This window comes from Lepidochelys kempii, chromosome 6 (assembly GCF_965140265.1).
Source record: "Lepidochelys kempii isolate rLepKem1 chromosome 6, rLepKem1.hap2, whole genome shotgun sequence".
Classification (NCBI taxonomy): Eukaryota; Metazoa; Chordata; order Testudines; family Cheloniidae; genus Lepidochelys; species Lepidochelys kempii.
In genome coordinates, this window is record NC_133261.1 from 100,082,566 (window position 1) to 100,102,021 (window position 19,456).

General features: G+C 46.9%; 1 protein-coding gene across 2 annotated transcripts; it reads left to right on the forward strand.

The window, feature by feature from the left end:
* The first annotated feature begins 1,144 nt into the window (after positions 1-1,144).
* GPR65 (G protein-coupled receptor 65) lies at positions 1,145-15,531 on the forward strand. Of its 2 annotated transcripts, none has more exons than XM_073350697.1 (2): positions 1,145-1,204; positions 13,372-15,531. In XM_073350697.1, exon 2 carries the CDS (start codon positions 13,507-13,509, stop codon positions 14,515-14,517), a length of 1,011 nt encoding a protein of 336 aa, XP_073206798.1. In that variant the 5' UTR covers positions 1,145-1,204; positions 13,372-13,506; the 3' UTR covers positions 14,518-15,531. The 2 variants fall into 2 exon arrangements, with proteins under 2 accessions (XP_073206798.1, XP_073206797.1); XM_073350696.1 differs by having other exon boundaries at positions 1,155-1,406.
* The last annotated feature ends 3,925 nt before the right edge of the window (positions 15,532-19,456 follow it).

Sequence of the window (19,456 nt, forward strand, 5' to 3'; positions counted from 1 at the left end):
TGATTCAGAGCCTGTACTTGCTGTTTATCCTAGTTCAGGGTTTTAAAATATGCCACCAAGACCTGTATTTCATTTCTCCTAACATTTCATCTGACTCAGCAAACAGGCCATCTGTTTGTGTTACCCAGTGTGTAGAAATCTGGTGTGAAGTTGTACCAGTTTCCCAAATGCAGAAGTGAATCACTCCCACCCAGACTCAGATGTTATGAGAATTAATGTATACAAAACCAAATTGTCTTACCCACAGAGGGAAAAAAAGAGGATCTGTACAAGTTAGCCAACTGTGCAATAGTCACATTAAGCCAGGATTATTTGTTAAAAGATTCAAAGGGCCTGAACTTCCTGCTTTTAATTTCAGTGGGAGCAGGTCCTAGTTTAAATTGATAGGAAATTATAATTCTATATAAATTTACACTTAGTGTATATTACATATATTATACTTTCATGCTGTGGGTCAAATCTTGTAGTCCTTACTGAAGCAAAACTCCCATTGAATGACTTGACCCTGTAACTGGGTGAATATAAATACAATTTTTAAATCCGTATTTACAGCTTTTGAAATGAGTCGATTCTTGTTGGGCCGAACCCTTAGATCCTTTCCAGTTTATACTCAGGCTTTGCTCTAATTCAATGGGAAGTTGCCACAGAAAGGCTGGAATAAAAAATGCATGTCTGATACTGAGGACATAATCCTGCTTGTTGAAGTAAGAACCTCTGATTTTTGGCATATTAAAATTAAAAAGATGGAGCACTGTATCTGTGGAGCTGTCATCTCTGCAGACTCCACATCAGTAGCATAGATAAGGGTGGCCGCAATATACTCCACTTTATGAAATCAGGTGCTGACCTTGGGCTCCTGTAAAGTTGCCAAGGCAACCTCAGATGGGCAAAGTTTGGACACCCTGGCTTATTCAATCATTTTGCCCACATTCTTGCTGCCAAACCAAGATTAACAGGACAAAGTGGAAGGCAAAAATTTGTGCCTGAAAAGTAAGGTGAATTTTTTTTTCAAATCTGAATACATTCATCCTATCTATTGAGCTGCTTTCTCATTGGTATATTCTCTATTAAAGATGTGCATAGCTGTTTCCTGTTTCTTTAGGGGCATGCTTTGCGGTAGTTTCCTCTTTCAAAACCAGCTCCTGTTCACAGTAGTTATGGCATCACAGTAAAAACTGCAACACTGGAATACATGGCTTGCCAGGTAAGTCCAGAACATCTAAGAAACCAGCAGGGCATAACTTTTATCAGCAATATTATCCTCTAGTAGAGTTCTCCAGCTGGTTCTCCTTGAATGTGATGCTGACAACATCAGACAGAACTGCTAAACACTGAGACATACAAGGGCGTGGAGAGAGATTGTCTGATGCTATAGTACCAACGTGCATGAGGCACAAGGCAGAAAGGTGAGTGGATCTTTCCAAAGACAGGGTGATTTAAGACACTACTCCAATCTGGTGGACATGGTTTATTGCTCTTAAAGAACTGGCAGAGTTAAAAGCCTCTATTGTTTGTAGAGGAGCAGGGGAAATAATGAAAATATTTTCAGATGGGTTTTTAGATTACAAACTACAGTAAAACCTCAGAGTTACGAACACCTCAGGAATGCAGTTGTTCGCAGCTATGAAATGTTCATGACTCTGAACAAAATGTTTGGTTGTTCTTTCAAAAGTTTACAGCTGAACATTGACTTAATACAGCTTGGAAACTTTACTATGTAGAATAAAAATGCTGCTTTCCCTTTTTAAATAGTTTACGTTTAACACATTACTGTGCTGTATTTCCTTTTTTTCATGTGTTTGTGTCTCTGCTGCTGCCTGATTGTGTACTTCCAGTTCCAAATGAGATGTATGGTCAGTTCATAACTCTGAGGTTCTACTGTATAGAGTTTCCATCACTATGTTTCCCCAGCATCATCATGGCTAAGGAGTTAAAGCAGCTCATCTGGTTATTATTCTTTATTATTTGTTTAGCACCAACAATATTCACAGCCGTTTACCATACAAAAAAATTCAAACAGTCTCTGCCCCAAAGAGTTTACAAACTAAGCAAGAGAGACTGAAGACAAGGTGCTCTGGAAAGTGGTTTATTAATGTTTCTAGTACCATATATATTGTATTTCACATAGTTTCTCTCTCTAAATGTGCAATATCAAAAAATTGCTTCATATAAGGTATTGCGAAATCATAGTAATAGACAAATGTGTGAACTACATCCTACCAAACCAATGACCTCTGTGTTACTTATGCATTAGCCAGTTTATTTTAACAATAATATTTGGGATTTTTTTATTGCTTTATGAAATAGTCTTGTAAGCATATCTCAGAGTTAATGGAAGTTAATTCTTTGGAGATGTCCCTGGCTCCCTAATAAAGATAGACTACATTTGTAACAGTTGTGAGTATAATTTAACAATTCATGAAAGAAGGTGCTTTTTTAAGCATGGGGCATGAGAGATACCATACTAGTATACGATGCATTTTAAGTAAACAGTAAATATGGGCTCAAGCATAAAAAGTCCCATAAAAATCCAGTTTTCAAACATCCAAAATTTTGTCAAGGTTCAGACTTGAGTTTTTGAATCTGCTCATTCTAAAGATAGGGACCATTTGCAAAATTCAGATCGAAATCTAGATTTGGGAGGTATTATTGTGAGAGGGTTTCAGTTTGAATCTCTCTCTCATTTTAAACACCTGAAACAATATAATTTTCAACATGGGTCTGATAGGAAACAGGCATTTCAGGTCAACTAGCAGCACCTACAACTTCTGGCTCCTTTACTACTATTTTGCAAAGAACCAATGTAGCAACAGCCCTTATAGATCTTGCAGCTTTTGCAACACAGTCCTCTAATTGCTTATTTTACCCGCAGGGCCAGTGGTGAGCTGGAGCCAGTTTGCACCAGTTCGCATTGTTAAATTTGGAAGCAGTTTTAGAACCGGTTGTTAACCCGCTTCCCTGCAGGAGGCTTTGATGGGCTCTGGCCGGGAAATGGTGTAATTCCTCCTCTGGCTGCCGGGGGCGCTGCGGGAGCCATGTGGGCTGTCTCCTGGCCCTGGGCACGAGCCCTGTTGCTGCTGCTGCTCCCCCAACCCCTGGCCCTGGGGCTCCCGCTGCTGCCTGGAGGGTCCCCGGCTGCTCTGCTGGGCCTGGGCTGCATCCTGATGCTCGGGCTGCTCCAAGTCGCTCTCCCCGTAAGCACCCACCACCCTGCCCGCAGCCAGCTCCTCTCTCCAGCCGCCCCCGGACCCCCTGCCTGCAGACAGACCCTGCCGCACCCCCTGCCCTGCCCTACCTCCAGCCACCCCCGTACCCCCTGCCCGCAGACAGACCCTGCCTCCAGCCGCCCCCGCACCACCTGCCTGCAGCCAGCCCCTGCCGCACCCCCTGCCCTGGCCTACCTCCAGCACCCCCTGCCTCCAGCCAGCCCTGCACCCCCTACCACCCCCGCAGCCAGCCCCCGCCTCCAGCCAGCCCCGCACCCCCTGCCACCCCCGCAGCCAGCCCCCACCTCCAGCCAGCCCCACACCCCCTGCCACCCCCGCAGCCAGCCAGCCCCGCACCCCCTGCCACCCCCGCAGCCAACCCCCACCTCCAACCAGCCCCGCACCCCCTGCCACCCCCGCAGCCAGCCCCCGCCTCCAGCCAGCCCCGCACCCCCTGCCACCCCCCGCAGCCAACCCCCGCCTCCAGCCAGCCCCGCACCCCCTGCCACCCCCGCAGCCAACCTCGCACCCCCTGCCACCCCCACAGCCAACCCCCGCCTCAAGCCAGCCCCGCACCCCTGCAGCCGTCCCCCTGCACACGCCTCCAGCCAGCCCCCGCCTCCAGCCAGCTCCGCACCCCCTGCCGCCCCCGCCTCCAGCCAGCCCCGCACCCCCTGCCGCCCCCGCAGCCGTCCCCCTGCACGCACTCCCTGCCGCCCCCGCAGCCAGCCCCCCGCCTCCAGCCAGCCCTGCACCCAGCCAGCCCCGCACCCCCGCCTCCAGCCAGCCCCACACCCCCTGCCATCCTCGCAGCCGTCCCCCTGCACGCACCCCCTGCCACCCCCGCCTCCAGGCAGCCCCGCACTCCCGCAGCCAGCCCCCGCCTCAAGCCAGCCCCACACCCCCGCAGCCGTCCCCCTGCCCGCGCCCCCTGCCACCCCCGCCTCCAGCCAGCCCCCGCCTCCCCTGCCACCCCCGCAGCCGTCCCCCTGCACGCACTCCCTGCCACCCCCGCAGCCAGCCCCCCGCCTCCAGCCAGCCCCGCACCCTCTGCCCGCGGCCAGCCCCCGCCTCCAGCCACACCCCCTGCCAGCCCCGGACCCCCTGCCTCCAGCCACACCCGCACCCCCTACCCGCAGCCAGCCCCCGCCTCCAGCCAGCCCTGCACCCCCTGCCCGCAGCCAGCCCCTGCCTCCAGCCAGCCCTGCACCCCTGCCCTCAGCCAGCCTCGCACACCCTGCCAGCCCCGCGGCCAGCTCCTGCCTCCGGCCCGCCCGCAGCCAGCCCCCGCCTCCGGCCCGCCCCGCAGACAGCCTCCGGCCCGCCCCGCCCCGCACCCTTGCCCGCGGCCAGCCCCCACCTGCGGCCTGCCCCGCACCCCTTGCCTGCGGCCAGCCCCCACCTCCGGCCCGCCCTGCCCCACCCCAGACCCTCCGCCCACAGCCAGCCCCCGCCTCCGGCCCGCCCTGCCCCACCCCAGACCCTCCGCCCACAGCCAGCCCCCGCCTCCGGCCCGCCCTGCCCCGCCCCGCCCCGCCCCCCTTGCCCACGGCCAGCCCCCGCCTCCAGCCAGCCCCTGCCACATGCACCTGCTGCCCGCGGCCAGCCCCCGCCTCCAGCCAGCCCCGCATCCCCTGCCCTGTCTCCAGCCAACCCCTGCCGCACGCACCCCCAGCCCTGTCTCCAGTCAACTCCTGCCGCACGCACCCCGTCCCCTGACTCCAGCCAGCCCCTGCCACACCCCCCTGCAGCTCTGCCCGAAGCCAGCCAGCCAGCCCCACACCCCCTGTCTCCAGCCAGCCCCGACCGCCAGCCAGCCCCACACCCTCTTGTCGCCAGCCAATCCCGCACCCTCCTGTCTCCAGCCAGCTCCGCACCCTCCTGCCCTGCCCGCAGCCAGCCCTGCACCCCCTGCCTCCAGCTAGCCCTGGCCCACGCCCCTGTCTGCAGCTGGCCCCATGTCCACTGGTGCCCTGCAGTTCCCAGGGCAGTAACCCTGCACACCTGCTTCAATGAGGGGGGCAAGGAGCAGCTGGGACCCACACATGTGCACACCCTAGGGTGACCAGACAGCAAGTGTGAAAAATCAGGACAGGGGGTGGGGGGTAATAGGAACCTATATAAGAAAAAGACCTCAAAATTGGGACTATCCCTATAAAATCGGGACATCTGGTCACCCTAGCACACCCCCAGGGCGTGGCGGGGACCCACACATGTGAAATGGAGCTCATTTCTAGTTCAGGCCCATCTTTTTAAAAAAAGAACTTTAGACAGGGTTAACACACACCTGTATTTTCCCGGACAGGTCAGGCTTTTTGGTTCTTAAATCAGCCGTATGGTAACCCTATAGTCCAAAAAATACATACTGTGGCACATCCCTTAAACCAGAACTTTTTATATGGAACTGGTTGTTAAGATTTTGGCAGCTCATCACTGCGCAGAGCCATTTATTTACAGCAGCGTAGCACAGATACTGAAAATTGCTCATAGTAATTAGTTGGATCTTTTGAATTAGAAATGTAGGAATCATGGTGAAATGTGCTTGTTGCAGATGCGTCAAAGGAGATTAAGCTGGTGGTTAGTGGCTGAAGTAGTATTTGTTGAAATGAGCGCATATGCCTTACTGTTCATAACACAAAACCATTAGTCAGACTCTGCTTGGGCTTTTCTAATTTCCAAGACTAAGGTATTCTCCAGTCTGGGAAAAAAAAAAAAAAAGAAAAAAGACTTTCTTCCATTGAATTGAAGTAGGAGGTCTCTTCTGAAAATAGACTGTAGAAGGTTACTAGAATCTTCATTTCATGTTCGTGATCAAATCAAAGGATATTTTTTGTGCAGACTGTATTGCTTTCAAATGGCAATGTGCAAAGAGAATCTTTCAAGTCCTCTCTGGAGAATACTCTGTGGAGCTAAATTGCAGTGTTCAGAACACACATGCCATGGTGAAGGGAGTTGTAGAGATACCATAGATGAGATAGACTTTCCTCCTGGAATGATTAGAAAGGGTCCTTATTAGCTTCTTTACATACTTCCCCAAAAGGTTATGATTTCCCAGTCCATTCTTCCAGTCTATTACTCCATATTTAACTTTCCCAGTCTACTCCTACAGCTGGTTTCCTATACTAGAGTGGTGGAGAGAGTAGCAAAATGGTGATCAAGGAAATGGACTGATAAATAACCAGGACTATTGGTTGCAGTGGGGACAGTTGAAAATGAATGGAAAGCTAATCCCACGTAGTTTTATGTTGGGGATATATCTAATTTGGAAACCAGAATATAGATATGATGGGCCAAATTCTACTCTCACAGTTACACAAAGATGAGGCTGGAAGAACTCCAAAATCTGGATTTACTCTAACGTAACTAAGAGTAAATTTGGTCCCATAATAAAGATATTTTTGAAGGGCAAATTCAAAATTAGGTTTATATGTATTCTATACTGGAGAAAATTAAACAGTCCAGCCAATAAATAGATATAACTCCCAAAACTATAACCCAATAGCATCATTCTAAGCAACAATTTAGTTATTTGGATTCACAACCAGCTGGTGGGAAGAAGTAGATATTAGATACTTTTACGAGTTAACCCTAAAACTATAGCCTTATGTTCCCTACTTACATTATTTACCAGAAGGATGGCAAAGGTGATAAGAGGCAGCCCATTCCCAGTATAACTACTAACTGAGCCTCACCACTCACCCCTATCAGGTGGTAGGTATCATTCACAATATTTCACAAATGGTGAACATGAAGCACAAGAAGTTGAAAGGTTCGTTTTACGCTACAAAATGGAACTATTCTTTGACTACAAGAGGGGTAACACAGCAGTTATTTGTAATGTAGATGGAGCCTTCTTACCCAGGAGATCTTCAAAGATCTAAAACTCAAAAAGATAGCTTTCTCTGACAGGGTAACAAGCCTTGTGGATAGGGGGAAGCAGTAGACGTGGTATATCTTGACTTTAATAAAGCTTCTGATACTGTCTTGCATGACCTTCTTATAAACAAACTAGGGAAATGCAACCTAGATGGAGCTACTATAAGGTGGGTGCAAAACTGGTTGGAAAACAGTTCCCAGAGAGTAGTTATCAGTGGTTCACAGTCATGCTGTAAGGGCATAAAGAGTGGCATCTTGCAGGGATCAGTTCTGGGTCCGGTTCTGTTCAATAACTTCATCAGTGATTTAGATAATAGTATAGAGAGTACTCTTATAAAGTTTGCAGATGATACCAAGCTGGGAGAGGCTGCAAGTGCTTTGGAGGATAGGATTAAAATTCAAAATGATCTGGACAAACTGGAGAAATGGTCTGAAGTAAATAGGATGAAATTCAATAAGAACAAATGCAAAGTACGCCATTTAGGAAGGAACAATAAATTGCACATTTACAAAATGGGAAATGACTGCCTACAAAGGAGTACTGCGGAAAGAGATCTGGGGGTCAGAGTGGACCATAAGCTAAATATGAGTCAACAGTGTAACTGTTCCAAAAAAAGAAAAGCAAACATCATTCTGGAATGTATTAGCCAGAGCGTTGTAAGTAAGACAAGTAGTAATTCTTCCCCTCTACTCCACGCTGATTAGGCCGCAACTGGAGTATTGTGTCCAGTTCTGGGTGCCACATTTCAGGAAAGATGTGGACAAATTGGAGAAAGTCCAGAAAAGAGCAACAAAAATTATTAAAGATCTAGAAAACATGACCTATGCAGGAAGACTGAAACAATTGGGTTTGTTTAGTCTGGAAAAGAGATGTCAGAGGGGCCATAACTTTTCAAGTACATAAAAGGTTGTTACAAGGAGGAGGGGGGAAATTAGTTCTTCTTAACGTCTGTGGATAGGACAAGACGCAATGGGCTTAAATTGCAGCAAGGGAGGTTTAGGCTGGACATTAGAAAAAACTTCCTAACCATCAGGGTGATTAAGCACTGGAATAAATTGCCTAGGGAGGTTGTGGAATCTCCATCATTGGAGATTTTTAAGAGCAGGTTAGACAAACAGGAGTGGTCTAGATAATACTTAGTCCTGCTATGAGTGCAGGGAACTAGATGAGATGACTTCTCAAGGTTCCTTCCAGTCTTATGATTCTTGTCTGCCCAAAGTCACATAGAAAATCTGCAACTGAGAAGGAAAAATACAGCCTCAGTGTTTTACCACCTAGTTCTGGGATTTAGCCACAAAACCTTCCCTTCACATATTTGTTGGGAATGAGCCAATATGATCTAGCAGGTCTTTCCCATTGTTGATTTCTATGATCCAGGCAGAAGCATATAACTTTGGAAAAAGAAAAGGAGTACTTGTGGCACCTTAGACTAACCAAGTACTCCTTTTCTTTTTGCGAATACAGACTAACACGGCTGCTACTCTGAAACCTGTCATAACTTTGGAAAGTTTCACATTAGAACAAAACTCTCCCAGAGCTTTTCGTGCCTCAGGTGGGAGCCTCAGATGTTGGCCGGGGGGGGGAGGAGAAAATCACTGTGCAGTGCTTCATTTTCTAAAGTTCAGCCATAGAAAATGTCCTCTGTTCATCTCCCTTCACAACTCTACCCATCTCTTCAGCACCAAGGAAAGATTCAGCAGGTACAGAATGACAGTTGAATGACTAACCAATTTATTTGAGCATAAGCTTTCATGAGCTAAGAAGTGAGCTGTAGCTCACGAAAGCTTATGCTCAAATAAATTGGTTAGTCTCTAAGGTGCCACAAGTACTCCTTTTCTTTTTGCGACTACAGACTAACACGGCTGTTACTCTGAAACCAGTTGAATGACAGTTGCTCTTTCAATCTACCAAAAGCACATTCAACTGTCATTCTCAGTTCAAAAATACCCCAATGGCAATAGCTGCTTATTGGGTCCTGCATAATTTTGTGAAGCAAAAGGGGAAAACTTGTTCCCTGGCATGGAGCAGCTTTTCTGCTGAGTTTGAACAGCTGGACACAAGGGCTATCAAATGAGTTCATGGCTTAGGGAAGCTTTGAAAGAGCACAGTGAGCCACAGTAACATTCTGTGGCGTACTGTGCTCAACCTGGGGCTGCAGGAATTGTGCGGTGCTTTCGGCACACCTGTATCACCAACAGTACATCTATTAATGATGGAGTACTTGGTGCACATTTATGATGACTACCCTGTTTGGCACTGATCCTATGGGCTGCGAGAATACAAGACCACTACTTTCACTGGCGGCAGGCTTTACACATCAGGTGTTGTAAACTATTAAAGATTAATTGCTTTCAAAACAAAGGATTTTTATTTACTTACAAAGACAGCTCCAAAAAAAAAAATCTGAAGAATTTACAAGTAAATCCATTTTAACTTAAACAAATTGAGGAACCTTAATAAACAAACAAGAGGAAGGAACACTGATGTCCATTGTAGCAACATACACTGACCTGTGAGAGCCACAGTTGATGTATACATGCAGCTGTGGCTGTCCATGCTTTCCCCCGGGGTGGAGTGGTAGGGGTAGGCATGTGGGTCCTGAGGCCATGTGGAATGCTGACGGGGGTGTAGGAAAGCGCTATGCTGCAATTCTCCACAAACTGCATTGGAAGTCGAGCCCAGGATTGTTACAATGGGAGTCTGCAGCGTCTGTGTTTGCTGCCAGAGAAGCTTCATTATGCCCTGCTGCATCTCCCTCTCCTTTTCCTGCTGGGACTCCTGGGCCTTTCAGCTGTCCACTTTTTTCTTCTCCACACAGTTAGCAATATTGACCCTCCAGACCTTCAGCTCATGGTCTGATGCAGCATTTGGTTGCAGGATCTCACAGAAAATGTCCTCCTGTGTACTCTTTTCTCTTCCTTATTTGAGTCAGTCCTTCCACTGGTGTGGAGGGTCCCTCTCAAAGCCACAGCAGCTGCAACTACTGATAAAACACAGTGGTACCATTGTCAGTATAGTAGGAATGGAAAGCAAAACTCAAGATTCAGAACTCCCTCCTTCCCTTGCTCCCCTAAAGTGTTAAACAAGACATGCTTATTGACACTTCTACTTTGGAGTGCTCGTGCCCAGTGCCACTCTCAGTTCAAGCAATGGGGAGTATGACCCGCCAGGGGTGAGAGAACCAAGTAGGGAATTGCTCAGTGGCATGAAACTATGAGTATAGGGCAATCGCACTGAATACGAGCACCGTTTTCCACAGGTAGTGTTGATTTTAGCTGATCTCTCACTCCTGAGAGTAACAAAGGCAAAAAGAGCACAGCTACTTCTGGTACCCGAAGTTGCCTGAGTCCGTATGCTGCCTCTTTAAGGCAATAGGGCCTGCCAAAGTTATTGCTGACTGGAATGGGAATGTATTCTACCTCAAAGGCAAAAATAAAGCCACCATCCCTAGAAACCTCTGGGAGAGGATTGCAGTGTACCCCCATGGAAGTTTCATTGAGATCTGTCAGGAGAATTAAAGGGACATCCTTGTGTACATAAACAAACTACCGTATATACTCAGTCATAACCTGGTTCATTTATAAGCCAAGCCCCTCAAGATGGATAAGTAAAAATGGAAAATTTTTATGATCCATTCATAAGCCGACACTATAATTCAGGGGTCAGCAAACTTTGGCTCCCGGGCCATCAGGATAAGCCACTGGCGGGCCAAGATGGTTTGTTTACCTCAAGCGTCCGCAGGCACAGAGGTAAACCTAAGTAAACAAAGTGTCCCGGCCTGCCAGCTGCTTACCCTCATGGGCCGGGACAGCAACTAGTTGGGAAATTTTGGGGGGTGGGAGAAGCTGGGGGTTAGGGGAGTAACCCCTGTGACCACCTCCCATCTGACCCCACCTGTAGCCTGGGACCCCCACACTCCCCCCATCCCATCCCTTCCCATCTTAGCTGGGGCGGGCCGGGGAGGAGGTCTCTGGCCTGGCTGGAGCTGCTCTGGCAGGCTGGGCAGCGCAGCCGCAGCGTGCTCCGGCGGGCCAGACCGGGCGGCGTGGCTGCAGCATGCTCCAGCGGGCTGGGCCGGGGGCTGCGGCCACAGCCTGTTCTGGTGGCCGGGGCCAAGTGGCACGGCTGCAGCTGCTTCGGAGGCTGCGGGGAGAGCAGCATGGCCAGAAGGGGAGAGACTCCGGCCCCGCCTCTTCCCTTCTAGCTCTGCTGGCTGTGCGGCTTTCTTTGCCCCCTCTGTTGGGGAGGGAGGGGCTGTGTCCCACCTCTTCCTCTCTCTACCCATTCATAGGCCGACCCCCTTCTCTGATGCTTCCCTTTTTTACTAAAAAAATTTGGCTTATGAACGAGCATATATGGTACTTTGCACGGTCCACACACACCCCCCAGCCCAACTCTAGAAGGGAATGAAAAGCAAACAGCAACTCTACCTCTCTGTTTTGTACTGCCACCTCTTCTAGTGCAAGTAAATTAATGAAAAGTCAATCACTGGGTCCTGCTAAGTTGTGGGAGCCATAACTGTAATGGGAAATTTATTTACCCAAGGTTCGACTGCAGAGACTGGCTGGACTGCAGTGGAGTCAAGAACAGTGCCTGGTTTCAGCACAGCTAGACCCCCACTCGTCAGTCCCCCATACACCTCTTCCTTGTCCACCTCCTTCTCCTTGTTGTTCATGGCAGAGGCCTGTGATTCAAGCTCCTTGGAGGTAGTTACCGTGGTGTGTGGGGTAGCCATCAAGTATGGCATACAGCTCTTTGTAAGATCAGCAGCTCTGTGGCTCAGTGTTGGCCTCCCTGGCCTTCTAGTATGCCTGCCACAACTCCTTGGCTTTCACGTGGCTCTGCTGCTGGTCCCAGTTGTACCCCTTCTCCTGCATCCTCCAAGCAATCTGCCGTAGATACTGACATTGCTACACCTGGTTCAGAGCTGTCTCTGCACAGCCTGTTAGAATAATAGACTATCAGGGTTGGAAGGGACCTCAGGAGGTCATCTAGTCCAACCCCCTGCTCAAAGCAGGACCAATCCCCAATTTTTGGCCCAGATCCCAAATGGCCTCCTCAAGGATTGAACTCACAACCCTGAGTTTAGCAGGCCAATGCTCAAACCACTGAGCTATCCCTCCTCACCAGTCCAAGAGATCCAGTATCTCCTGTCTACTTCAGCATGTAGTAGCATGTAGCCAGCTTAGTCAGCTGGTCAGTTGCACATAACATTGGAGAGCAGACAGAGGTGTGCTCACCAAGATGGACAACCAGGAAAAGGCATTTCAAAAATTCTCAGAGATTTTAAATGTGGGGGGCTTATGGTCTCTGTGACCCCGGGCAGTGGCATGTCCACAGCAATCAGTGTCAGGCATTGTGGGATAACTGCAGGAGGACAATTAAGGTCGACAAAGGTAGTGTCCACCAAAGGCACCGACTTCCCCACTTTCCCCTGAGTGCTCGACTCCCAGACCCGCCCCAACTCCACCCCTTCCATGTGGCCCTGCCCCTGCCCCTCATGTGTCTTTGAAATTATGTCACCTATTCAAGCTTGATTTGATGTTGATTTGATGTTACATTCGCTATGGGCCTGATCCAAAGCCCATTGAAGTAAATGGGAATCGTTTCTTTTTTAAACAAGAAAATAAACTTACTTCATTTAGGCAACATGACAGAAGGGAGGTCTTTGAAGGGATCTGAAAGAGCAGAAGGTGCTGACTTCATGAATAGGAACTGGGAGATTGTCCCGTGCATTAGGACAGCATAGATTCTGATCTTGGAATTAATTATTTGAAGCTACAGGTATTATACTGAGTCATGAAACTGACCTGATGGCAAGTCTGTTAGTTATTTCTTAATGTCGTTGTGTAGACAGCGCAGAGTGGCTTTAAAGTATCCAGAAAAGGCCAGTGAAGAATGTCACCTGCATACAAGAACTCTCCACTGGTTTGAAGCTAGTGCAGGAGACTCTGCTGCTATCTGTGTCAGCCACCTTCTTGATCCTCTGTGTAAAGGGAAGGAAGAGATGTGTCAGGGACATTAGAAGGGTGGGGCACAGCACAGAACCACTCCACTATGCCTGTTCCTCCACTGGCATAATTTGGGGGCAGACCCCGTACAACCCTATTTGTGCCAAAGCTAGACAGCTTTGAATCAGGGAGCAGCAACTGGCCCCTATAAGAATCAAGTCCTGTGAGTCTAGTTCCTTTACTCCTGCATTGGCTTAGAGCTTTCAAAGGACCACTGCATTTTTGTGCACCAGGTTAACTGAATGATCAACCAAATGATTTTTTTTTCTTGCAACAGAAAGAAATTTCAGTGCAGTGGATGGGATCCTTGTCGTTGTGCCCTGGGAAATTAGCAGAAGAAAGTAAGACTACAGAGCTTGCTCTTCTGTATCCAAGCTGGAATTAACTCAATGATTGTTCTAAGGAGGGGACAATGAATAGCACTCTTGAGTGCATTGAAGACTACAATCTGGATAAGAACTTGTTTCCATTTGTTTACATCATTGTGATTGTGGTCAGTATTCCTGCCAATGGCACATTCCTCTGTGTATCTTGTATACAAGTGAGGGAAAAAAATGAGTTAGCAATATACCTCTTCAGTTTATCCCTAGCTGATCTCCTATACACTCTGACCTTGCCTCTGTGGATTGATTACACTTGGCATCAAGATAGCTGGCGATTCTCTGCTTTGCTTTGCCAGATTTCTGCCTTCCTTATGTACATGAATTTTTACACCAGTGCTGCCTTCCTCACCTGCATCTCCGTTGATAGATACCTGGCATTAGTTCACCCTCTCAGGTTCCAACACCTGCGCACAAGTAGATTTGCCTTGCTTGTTAGCATCTTTATTTGGGTTTTGGAAACCAGCCTGAACTGTATGATTCTGGTAAAGGATGAAACATTCAATCAAGTTTGCAATTCCACTAGCCATGTCTTATGTTATGATAAATATCCTTTGGAAAAATGGCAAGGCATACTAAACATCTTCCGGATATGCTCAGGATACATGATCCCTTTGGCAATCATGCTGTTTTGCTACCAAAAAATCTACCAGGCTGTGAGGCATAATCAAGCCACAGAAGACAGAGAAAAAAAGAAAATCAAGAAGCTGCTATTGAGCATCATCATTACTTTCTTCTTTTGCTTCACTCCCTACCATGCTGTGTTGCTGATTCGCAGCATCAATGAGCCGAACAATGTCAACTTTGTCCATATGTTTAAGCCTTATAGAATTACACAGGCCTTAACAAGTTTCAACTGTATTGCTGACCCAATTCTGTACTGCTTTGTGAGTGAAACTGGGAGAACAGATATCCTGAACATGCTCAAGCGCTGCTTTTGTGTGCAGAAATCTGAGTTACAGCAGCCAACAGATGTTACTATGACTAGTACTATTAAAAAGAATTCTACAGCAGTGACACCTAAGTCATCTACAGACCTTTAAGTGAAAATGAACTTTTGTCCAAAATGCCCAATACAGTGAACTGCCAAAGAACTATATCATTGATGAGACAGGCCAAATTCTTTCCTTATTTACACCCAAGAAACACCACTGAAGCTGCATTGTATTCAAAATAATGTGAAATCAGTGGAGTGGCATGGGTGTAACCGAGGGGGAAATTCAGCCATTATATTTTCTTGCTTTACGTATACCATGCAAGGGCAAGTATATGGTCTAGTGATCTAATGGAGGTGAATGTGAGTCAGGACTCATGGGTTCTATTATTGGAGGATCTAATAGGGATTCATTATGTGACCAGGGCAAGTCACTGAAGCAAGTGAAGTTGCACCAGTACATAACTGGAGTGGAGAGGCAGGCCCAGTGTCATTGTTGTAACCAGTGAAAAACAAATCTGGAAATCAAACAGGAATCACCTTCTGCTGTGCTGCCAATAATTTAACAAGTGGCACCCACAAAACTGTCCCCCTTATCTTATTCTATACACCTTGAACCAGGCATGCACACGCTCATGAAGAAGAGGGCAGAAATGTTATGAATCTATTTGCTTTCCAATTTTAATATACATATGAAGGGTTTTTTTGAAAATACCTGGTCTTTTGATACAAACCATATTCCAAAGGCAAAGGGGACTAAGAATTCCAGGGATAACTGTTACAAGTGTGACTGGAATTATACTGCAGTAGCCAGACAGAGTGACTATGTGGGGCACTCATCCTAATCTACCTTCTAATGTGGTGGTGCAATTTTCACAAGCAGGTTTCTAGGAGCCCCCAATATCTTCAGCAACGTTTTAAACCTGTGTACATTTATACAGGCTTGCCAAAAAAGTCTCTGCTTTTGTCTTTGTTAATAGATATGCTTTCCCTTTTTGAGATAGTTTCATTATAATAGGAAGATCCAGATTCAGATGGTTAAAAGTTAATTATTGTTGAAACACACAAGGCCTCACACTACTTGGTTGGAATTATTCCTTGTTTACACTGGTGGAAATGTGGTCCCGAGTCTCCAGGACACAAAGAGGCACAGGAGGAGGAAAACTTTTAACTACTAATCCTCATGCTGTTCTTCTCCTGGGGCTAAAAAGTAATACAGGGCCAGATTCTGCTCTTGGTTATAATGGTCTAAAGCCAGAGTAACTGGATTTACACCCGTTCACCGAGAATTGATATTGGTCCACACTCCAGTCTTCAGGGCTGTCAATCTGGTTAAAAAAAAAAACTATTAAAAAACCTGAATCTAGCAATAATCTGTGGAACAGATACTAACTATGGCTTTGGTTCTGTGTGGTGCTGAGAGTCTCCTGTGACTTCTACTTGAAGGTGCTGATTTTTAGAGCTTCTTAGAAAACAGGAAGAGTTCCATTGAAAGTTTCACCCTAAAACTTCACTTTTCAGCCGAAAATGTTAATTTATCCGGTTTTCCAACAAACAACAACAACAGAGAGAAAATGTGCACGGAAAGTATTCTGCTGCAAAATTTTTCATTTAGCCAAAATCCCAATTTTCCATTAAAAAAAAAAAAAAGTCTTGCTCTGTATATTTGTATATCAAAAGGACTTGGGCCCCTGAAAGCGGCATCAGGGAGTGAGTGGGTCTTCATGTGAGTACAGTATCTGTTCCACAAATTCTTTTTGTGTTTCACTGTGATTGTTCCACAATTACTTTCTTTTAACCTTTTAAGTTATGGGTTGAATTTTACTGTTGACAGGGAAAGGACAGCACAGCACAGCAAGCTAGTTGTTTCATCAAAGTGTTCCAATGCTGGCCTGAGAACATGATGCATTTCATAAGTGAACAAGAAATTTCATCACCCTGGAAGAATTGAAAAAAGGAAGCACCTCCACTGTATTTGCATTGATGAGCATTGTTTTGAACACATACCAGAGCCTGTTGACGCCTGAAAAGATTAGCTACAGGAAAGCATAACTATTAAAAAGTACTGTTCTTTGATAACTGGCCAACATTGTGAGCTGCCCTCAGCCTTGCTACAATACCTTAGTATGTAAACATCTTTCAGCACATACTGGAAAGAAAAAAAAAACCAAAACACAGCTGTAATACTCACTTGGTGGCAAGGCAGTGCCCTCTCTGTTGCAGCATGGAAAGAGTATTGCAGAGGGATTCAGAAGACTTAGGTTCTGTTCCTGGCCTTCTAGTCTCTCACTTGGCAAGTCACTAAGGTCCTGATTCTGCACAGGTGGACCTCTGCATCCGCATGGAGTCCCACTGACTTCAGCGTGGTGCTGCCCAGGTGCCTGCCCCTGCAGATCTCAGTGTAAGATCTCCATGTCTATTTTCTCATCTATAAAGTGTGGGAAGTGCTTGTCCCACCCCTTTCCATAGCACTTTGCAATGCTAAGATGGACAGTACATTATAACATGTCTGTTGCTATAAATGTAATTGTGTTATATTAAAAAGAGGGTGAGAAAAATCAAACCAATGCAACCAAATCAGCCTAGACTTAGCCAAATTTAGATCTACGGTAAGCAGGTACATCTCTACTGAATTCATTGGAGTTGCAGCCAAACAACTTACAACAGGCCTGAATTTGGCCCTGAGCTTTTACAGGCCTTTAATTTCCCCACAGTACTACCTAAGGGCCTGATCCGGGACTGCTTGCATAGTCACACGTATATGTTTTTGCAGAATCACCTCTGAAATTGACTAAATTTCCCAAATGGTTTTGGAGCTATTTGGAGATAAAGAAATAATGTAGCTTTGCTTACAATAGGCATAGAGACTGGAATTTTCAAAGGAGCCCACAGGACTTAGGAGTCCAACTGCCATTGAATTTCAATAGGATTTGGGTGCCTAATTCCCTTTGGCTGCTTTGATAGTCCCAGTGTCTCTGCCCAAGACTAAATTCCAGCTTCAAGGGAGCTTTGGGAGTGTGGGGAATGCAACGTGTTAAGTTTAACATCATTGATGTATTTGTCGAATAAATATTACAAAGCTAAAAAATGTAGGGGGAGAGAAAATACATTTTTTCTACTTTATTGAATGTCTCCAGGTTTGTTCACCTCAGATGTGGCAAGTTTGCCTGGAGCACTTTCACATGGCAAGGTAGTGGGCAATGCCTGTGTTTTGTTTATATTTACATGGAGTTATTGCAGTGACAGCAATATAGAAACAACAGTGATGAGCTGCCAAAATCTTAACAACCAGTTCCCTCCACACCCCACGAGGGGATTGTGGCCCACCCCCACCTCCCAGGGACTCCTCCTGCATCCAATCCCCCACGTTTCTTGATGCCCCCCGACCCCTGCCCCATCCACCCCCCTCCCCTGCCCCACGCCCAGCCACAGCTCACCTCCACTCCGCCTCCACCCCTGAATGCGCCACCCCACTCTGCTTCTCCGCCCCCTCCCCCGGCTTCCCGCGAATCAGCTGTTTGCACAGGAAGCCTGGAAGGGCTGAGACGCAGGCGGTGGCTTCACGCTCAGGCCCAGGGAGGCGGAGGTGAGCGGGGGCGGGGAGCGGTTCCCCTGCACGCTTCCCCCCCCTCCGGGGTTACCTGTTGCGGTGCGGGTGGCCCTCCTTGCACCCTCCCTGCCCCAGCTCACCTCCTAAGGTGCCACTTTTGGCCGGTTGTTAAATTTAGAAGCCCTTTTAGAACCGGTTGTCCCATGAGGGACAACCGGTTCTAAAAGGGCTTCTAAATATAACAACCGCTTCTAGCGAACTGGCTCCAGATCACCACTGAGAAACAACTAAGAGAAAATCCTTTCCCAGGACATACACACACCCCGCAGATTTCTTACCCATACCACAGATTCTTCTTCTAACTATCCATATGGGGTCCACTCTTCAAGTCCTTCCCTTTTCCAGTCTGTCTCAAAGCAGTTCCTCAGAAACTCTGCAGCTTATCAAATCCTGTTGTACGGCATCCATCCAAGATTCGAGTTTTGGGTTTTCCAACCTCTCTCTTACCCTTCATTTCTAAGTTCAAAACTTGTTTCCTATATATTCTTCAGATCTTCTTTTCACATGACCAAACCATCTAAGCCTGGATTCCCTCAGCCTCTCTGTAATTGCTACCACCTTCATACTTCCCTGAATTCATTCAGTCCAAACATGGTCCATGCTTGTAACTCCAAGCATTCATCTTAACCATACTTATCCATATTACAGATTGCTATTGCATTTTCTGCATTGGACTCCTGAGGACAGTGCATTCATAGAACAAGTGCAAATCCAAGTGGAGAATTTTGCCCTAAGCAAGGAAATTCCTCCTAACAGGCAAAAGGCCTATAAAATTATAAGGCAGTACTGTGAAGTGGGCTGAATACAGGACAAGGAACAAGAAATGTATGAGTTCTAATCTCGGCTTTGAGACTTGGATATGGCCTTAGCACATGTGACCTTGATAATGCATTGTCTCAGATAAGTCACCGAACTGAACTTTTCTTCATCTCAGTTTCCCAAGCTACAGAATAAGAATGTTAAAGGGTAATACTCACAGGGTGTGTGACTGCTGAGAAATAATTAAGAAATATTTGCACAGCACCTTCAAGCTCAGTGTAAGTAGCAGTCGCACTGTTTGCACAACAGCAGAGTTATTTTTGTACATCAGTAATTAACTGAGGACAGGATCATTGTCCCGTAAGCCCAGCTAAAGGTATAACTCAAGTTCTATGCAAGTAATGAGTTTTTCGGGGAATTAGGTCACCTTGAGGCTGACTCAGTTACATTTCAGATTTTACTAATATATTTTGTGAACATTCTTTACAATATTTTAGAAGTGACCTGGCTCACTCTCCAGAAAACAAGGCCTGATTCTCCTCTAGTGTCACTTTCACAGCAGTGTAACGCCACTGACTTCAGTTGAGTTACTCTAGATTTATGTTAATGTGCATGAGAGATCAATCAGGCCAATAGCTTTCATTTCCAAAATTAGCATTCCTTTAACTCCCAGCCACCA